General features: G+C 44.6%; 1 protein-coding gene across 2 annotated transcripts in view; it reads right to left on the bottom strand.

Moving 5' to 3' along the window:
• Nucleotides 1–4,097: 4,097 nt before the first annotated feature.
• Nucleotides 4,098–7,435, bottom strand: part of PKD2 (polycystin 2, transient receptor potential cation channel) — an 84,456-nt gene continuing 81,118 nt past the window's right edge. For both annotated transcript variants that reach the window (XM_077476482.1, XM_077476483.1), the window contains exon 15: nucleotides 4,098–4,661. In XM_077476482.1, the coding sequence (XP_077332608.1) occupies nucleotides 4,422–4,661 (240 nt within the window). In that variant the 3' untranslated portion in view covers nucleotides 4,098–4,421. The remainder of the gene's footprint in view (nucleotides 4,662–7,435) is intronic.

The raw sequence follows: 7,435 nt of genomic DNA, 5'->3' as shown, positions 1-7,435 counted from the left end.
AGCTAAAATACCACAGTGCACAATATAAAAAGAGAAAATCTTTACTGTGTTTCTTTCTCTAGTTTTTGTATCATCTTTGGAATGTGATACGGATTTGTAATTCTATGCCACCACTTGGTATACTGAGAAAATCTGCATTTCAGTAATATGTATTTGTCTATACAATCATTACTGCAATGGAAATATTCAGTGTAACAGTTAGTATGGGCTGAAGCACTTACTGGGCACCAATGCACTAAGATGTTTTTTCTGGTGCCTTATTTCTCTATGTACACTGAAAGTTTTCTAATCACAATAGCCGTAATGATGACCAAATAAATAATCCGCAAACGTTTACTGACTTTACTTCCTGTCATTTGCTTGGCAACTATTGGGCTCCAGCAGATGTAACATCAGGATTTCCCATTCACAATGCTCAGAATGGATTCTTGCAGAGCAAAACGTTCAATTATGCATATACAGTACATGCAACAGCCAACCACCATCGATATTACGGCTGGCTAGAAAGGCTACACATCATATCCAACTCTACAAATAGATTACCGTATTACTTTTCATTTTTTTGGGTTGGTAAAAAAACTATCACTGCAGATGGATATACAATCTGTACATTAAAGAGGAAGTAAACACTGGTGGGTTTTACTTCCTCTTTATATCCCTGCAAAGGTAAAGCATAATGGGCTACTATGAAACACATAGTAGCCCATTATGTGCCACCTACCTGAAACCGAAGCCCGCGATGTCACCGCTGTCCGCACTAGCAATGATCGTCCATCTTCACCACTCTTCCTTCCGGGGCAGTGAACTCCGGTTCTGTGACTGGCCGGGGTCACGTGACATCACTCCCGTGCATGCACGGGGGAGCCACCAGTTACGGCATGACCCCTATTAGAAATGGCATGATATGCCCTTTCTAGTGTGCATGTGCCGATGACATTGGCGCATGCCACGTAGCCATCGGCGCTCGGGGCTTTTGTAAATATCTCCTAAACCGCTGAGGTTTAAGAGATATTTCCAGCACCTACAGGTAAGCCTTAATATAGGCTTACCTGTAGGTAAAAGTGGTTGTACAGGGTGTACAACCACTTTAAATTATCTTTAAAGTGATACTAAAGTCTATTTTTTTTGGGGTAAAAACAAAAACAAACATGTTATACTTATCTGCTCTGTGCAGTGGTTTTGCACAGAGCAGCTTGGGTCCCTCTTCGGAGCTCCTGGCCCCTCCTCCTGTTGCATGCCCCCACAACAAGCAGCTTGCTATAGGGGCACCTGAGTTGAGACGCAGGCCCCCTCTCTCTTCTTATTGGCTCACTGACTGACAGCAGCAGGAGCCAATGGCGATTCACTGCTGTCGCAATGAGGATGGAGAGTCCCACACAGCCGAGTCTCTCGTGTAACATCGCTGGATGGAGATGGGCTCAATCCAGTGATTAAGCACCCCTAAGTATTAGGGGAGCTGATGCACATGGAAAGAATGCATTAAGATAAAAAAAAAAACTTCTGCCTTTACAACCACTTTAATACTTTCTAAAATAAGCAATCAAAGATCTAATACTATCAAATGTTCTGTTTGTATAAGTGCACAAATTTAAATATGAAGATATATTTTATATATAATGTCAGTTGGTGGTGTTTATGAAAGCGATGTATGTCTAGTATTAGTCTAACCTTATATTAATGTCAAAAAACAAGAAAACGCTGTTGGCAAACTGGTTGGTATTAGATCTACTAGATTATAGTAAAACAGGTTGATTCAGTTAACCTGGAGCACAGATGAGTTTTAAGGGCTGGTTAAATGTTAACTTGGTGACCGAACAATGATCAGTGGAGTCATTTGGGAGCACAAAGTCCCTGTTCTCTGTGGCATGCCTCATGACGTGGGGCTCTGGGCTCATTAGGACATGGCATGTAAGGCCTGAGTGCAAAATTCAGGTCTACAAATGTAAGCCAAGTTTTGAATTTCCTCCCTGAACAGCATGGTTATTATTGACATGTAATTCGGATGATTAAAGAACAACTCAATTAAGCATTCTCTGCATATAAACTGACAATATAGCATATCTTGAAAGTTAGGCCCCTTTCACAAGGATGGGTAGCTGCGGCTCCTGGACACTTGCATGAATTGGCAGACTCTTGTTGCTGGAATGACCAGGTTATGCAATTAGCAGTGACTGCTGTCAGACCACCATTAGTTTAAATGGGCTGAGTGGCTGCTGCTGATTCCATAACCCGGTCATTCCGGCAACAAGAGTCTGCCAATTCTTGGAATCCAGTGGCCACAGCTACCTGGCAGTGTGAAAAAGGCCTTATTATAGCAATTACTATTTATAAGATTCTCATGCGACCACCAGTCACAACAAATGTGGAAGAATAAAAGCCAACAAAACAGGAACAGTGTGTTCACTCCTCCTCTGTAGCATTGTGTCACAGCTGTCAATAGTACAGTTATGATTATACAGCACAATACTGCTTCCGCTAACACTTAAAGGCAGACTAAGTATTATTATTAGGGCTGCGGAAATTAACGATTAATTCCTCAATTAATCGTAAAAATTTTTTGATCAATCAAAATTCTTTTGATCGGTACTCACCTCCCCGCTGGCCTCCGGGTCTTCAGGGAGTTCCGTCAGAGATGTCGATGTCCGTGACGTCACCGGACTCCTCCCCCTTCCTAAAGTGCCTCAGTCTGCTAACGAAGGGAAGGGGGGAGGAGTCCAGTGATGTCGAAGTTCTGATTGAATGTAACGTGTACGGGGGAGGAGCTACGCATGACGTCACCCACTGCTGCCCTACGGAACTAACACAATTGTCGGCTTTACATGCTGTGTTTTTATCATCTTTATGTGAGTAGTTTGTGTTTGAACACAAAAATGAAATCTTATACTTAAGCGGTGAGCACTTAGATCTTTTCTTTCTACCCATGACCTGGCGTCCTTCCTGAGATCTAAGAAGACGTGAGAGAAGTTTATGGTTTGTGTTAACCTTTTTGATACCTGCTTGCATGACCACCTGTTTGCACAGGGGTCCATGCCATAAGGTGAGAGTGATTAGTTAGACTGGAGGTGGAAGGAATGTCACGCTACTGTGGGAAAAAAAAAATTCTTATGTCAGTGCTACAGTTTGAATTTAAAACGTACTTGTGTGAACTGTGAAGTTAAGTCATAGATTGTGGAAACTAACTAGTGTCAGGTGATTGTATATAGTGTATACCACACTTACCACTGACTAATGCAGAGTTGCAATGCAAGGAGATCAGCTAAAAGTAGTTGGATCTTTATGTGTGTTATAATTAATCAAAATTAGTCGATTAATCGATTAAAAAAATAATCGATTAATCGAACACAAAAATTTTTATCAGTAACAGCCCTAATTATTATTATACAGGATTTATATAGTGCCAACAGTTTACGTATCGCTTTACAACTTGAGGGTAGACAGTACAAATACAATACACTTTAATACAGTAGGAATCAGAGGGCCCTGCTCCTTAGTACCGATATTAACAAATTTTAGTTGCCTGGTTTAAATCATTTTAAATTGCATTAGCAGACCTCTGAAAATGTTTTCTTTAAGTTAAATCTGCCTTGCTTGCCTCTCCTCCTGAAAATGCGAGTTGCCTGGCTGTCACGCCGACCCTTTTGCTTCAGCACTTTGAGGTTGCATTATTAAAGGCAAATAGGCTGTTCACTTTGAAAAGAAAATTTCCCTTAGCTCAGTGAATGATGTAAAAGCTCTGCTCACTTCCATCATCTAAATGTGAGCAAGCAAAAATCGTTTTTTTAAATATATGTCTTGCAAGTGATTGGGTATTCTTGCAAAGTGAGTTTTCACAGCATTTACTATGCTGAGGCAAAATTCTCTTGTAAAGATTCACTTGAAAATGTACCTTTAGTAGATCAACCCCTTTGAGTGACTTGTCCTTAAATATAGGCTGGTTATCCTAATCTGCATTCTTGTTCTGGGAAAGTCACTGAAAGCATTAAAGCTAGTAGTTATCATAACAGACAGTGAACTGCTCTTGTCAGGAGAATGTCTGCAATGGCAGCCCACAATTTTCTCATAAAAGGTTTTACTTTGACAATGACTACGATGTCAGGTCTTGCAAAATTCTATATTTTGAGGCTAGCCCCTTAATAGTTTTTGGCTAAATTTTAGGTCACAAAAAATATCCAGCATAAAAGATGACAAAATGAAATATTTAAAATTAAGGTTTGTTGATCTTCTGTTGGAGAACACTTGACCTCATGTTCATTGTATGCTTTAAACAGGCAATAACCAGGTCCCTGTTAGGCTACATGTGGCTCTCAGGTGGAGGATTCCTGGCATGGCCTTACGAAATCTCCAGTTCCTTCTGCTAGAGCGCCATAGGCTACCTACACAAGACTCTAGTGCACTTTCAACTTTTATTACACTGTTGATAATTACACCTGGCTATTGGAGACACTGGTAGCCACTCCTCCCCCATCCAGCCCCTCTGTAGACTGGGAAGAGGGAGGCCGTGATGTCTTGGAGCGAGGTTGGCAATTAGTTCCGCTAGGAGTCCCCAGTCTGTGGCTCATTTGGGAAGTTGTGTCATCAGATTCCCATCGTTCCAACTCCTCCCTCACTAGCCACTCCATTTGTTCTTTGTGCATCTCATTGTCCCGGCCAAGCCGTTCATCCTAAGGAGGAAATATACAGATTAAATTAAAGTTAAACTTTGATAATATTCTGTAATGGTTTAGATATATGCTGGCTACATACAGTAGATATACACCATATCGTCAACAGTATTGGGACACCTGCCTTTACAAGCACATGAACTTTAATAGCACCCCCTTGTCCGTAGGGTTCAATATTGAGTTGGCCTACCCTTTGCAGTTATAACAGCTTCAACTCTTCTGGTAATGATGTCCACAAGGTTTAGGGGTGTATCTATGGGAATGTTTGACCATTCTTCCAGAAACGCATTTGTGAGGTCGGGTACTGATGTGGACGAGAAGGCCTGGCTCTCAGTCTCCGCTCTAATTCATAATAAAGGTGTTCTATCGGGTTGAGGTCAGGATTCTGTGCAGGCCAGTCAAGTTCTTCTACTTGAAACTCGCTTATACATGTCTTTATGGACCTTGCTTGGTGCACTGGTGTGCAGTCATTTTGGAACAGGAACAGGCCATCCTCAAGCCATCCCACAAAGTTGGGAGCATGAAATTGTCAAAAATGTCTTGGTATGCATCCTTAAATCTTCAGGCCCCACTAAGAAAAACGGGGTCATGATAGCAATTAGAAATAGCATCACCTTCACACTATACAATAGCCTCACTGATGATGAAGGAAGATACATCGCACTGGATTGCACCCTGGATAAAACCAGATATACTATTGTGAACATATACGCCTCCAATACTGGCCAAATCAAATTTCTATCCAAACGAATGAAAAAGATTGCAAAGTTTCGCCAAGGATGTCTTATTATCTGCGGAGACTTCAACATAGTACCTGATAACGAGATGGACACTTCCTCCCGCACTTCTAGACTCACATCTCCTATGACCTCCATCAGGAACAACAACCTCTATAACATCTGAAAATGTCACCACACCACAGAACGCGACTACTCCTTTTCTCACAGGCATAATACGTACACAAGGATTGATTATTTTCTGGTTGACAAATGGGCACTAACAAAATCCACAAACTCTGACATAGGCACAATAACTTGGTCTGATCACGCCCCATTCTCCCTTGAAGTTACTGACTTCCCACATCCATCCACCCACAGGGTGTGGAGGGCCAATGCAGCCATCATCCACTCTCCTGAGCACTCTAAGTACATTCGCAACCACCTTGAGGAATTCTTCGAATTGAACAAAGGGTCAGCCTCCAACAACACAGTCCTTTGGAATGCGCATAAAGCGTTTGTTAGAGGAATCATAATTCAGCTTAGCGCTAGGGTGAAGGAGGAGGAGATCACATATAATAGCTCACTATGGAGATCACCATAGTAGTCACTATACAAGACTAATGCCGCGTACACACGAGCGGACTGTATGGCGTACTTAGTCTGGCGTACTTTCCGCCAGACTGTCCGTCGGACTTTCCGAACGGGCTACTTGTCCACACACGGCACTTTTTGAGCGGACTAATACGGCGTACTAAGTCCGCCGTACTATCCGTAGGTAACCCTGCCCCCTTACGATGTCACAGTCCCCATGTGACATCAACCCATGTGACCAACCCATGTGACATAAAGCCATGTGACACCGCCCCTTGTCCCTATATAAGTGGCCGCGCAGCGCATCCCTGGCATTGTGGCCGGAGAGAACGTCGAGTCAACATCTCCTGGAGAAGAAGAAGAAGAACGGAAGGCGGCGGCGACAGAAGACCGGGCCACCGCCTGTAAAAGAGCTATAAGAAGGCGCGGTGGCCCGGCAGAAGAACCGAAGAGGGGGACAAGACCCCCGAAGTCGGGAGAAGAGGCCGGCGGCGAGGAAGAAAGCCGGACTCCTCCGCTAGCAAAAGAGCTACAAGAAGATAGCAGAGGAGTCCGGCGAGAAGACCCCCGAAGACGGAAGACCCCCGGAGCTGTGCAATAAAGTATTTTATCTCGTGTGTTGTGTTTTTTTTGTACTTTTTTTTTTACAGGTGAATGGGTAGGGGTACATTGTACCCCATACTCATTCACATAGGGTGGGGGGCCGGTATCTGGGGGCCCCCTTATTAAAGGGGGCTCCCGGATTCCGATAAGCCCCCCGCCCGCAGACCCCGACAACCAACGGCCAGGGTTGTCGGGAAGAGGCCCTTGTCCTCATCAACATGGGGACAAGGTGCTTTGGGGTAGGGGGGGGGCCGCGCGGCCCCCCCCTTCCCCAAGGCACCCCCCCATGTTGAGGGCACGCGGCCTGGTACGGCTCAGGAGGGGGGGCGCTCGCTCGCCCCCCTTTCCTGGCCCGCCGGGTAGCGTGCAAGGACAAGGGTCTGTTGTGGACTTGGGGGGGGGACCCCCACGCCGATTTTTTTCGGCGTTGGGGTTCCCCTTTAAGTCCATACCAGGCGGCGGGGCCAGCGATGTCTCCTTCGCGGGCCCCGCCTACCTGGAGACCCGCTCGAAATGAGCGGACTTTTCTCCGAGCGGGAAAAGTCCGCTCATTTCAAAAGTACGGCGGACTGGCATACACACGGCCGGATTGTCCGCCGAAATGTGAGTACGACGGACAGAATTTCAAAAAAACCGAAATTCTTAGTACGCCGGACTGCACGCTGAAAAAGTCCGCTGAAGCCCACACACGAGCGGATTGTCCGTTGAAATGTGTATCAACGGACTAAGTACGCCATACAGTCCGCTCGTGTGTACGCGGCATTAGACACTAAAAACCAATCCAATCTGGACCCTGACCTAAAAGATAAATTAGTCCTCCTCAGACAAGAACTCAGAAACATACTCTTAGAATCACACTCC

Source organism: Lithobates pipiens, unplaced genomic scaffold (genome assembly GCF_037356315.1).
Source record: "Lithobates pipiens isolate NorthernLeopardFrog02 unplaced genomic scaffold, aLitPip1_a1.2 Scaffold_13, whole genome shotgun sequence".
NCBI classification, from domain to species: Eukaryota; Metazoa; Chordata; class Amphibia; order Anura; family Ranidae; genus Lithobates; species Lithobates pipiens.
This window is presented reverse-complemented; position numbering and strand designations above follow the sequence as displayed.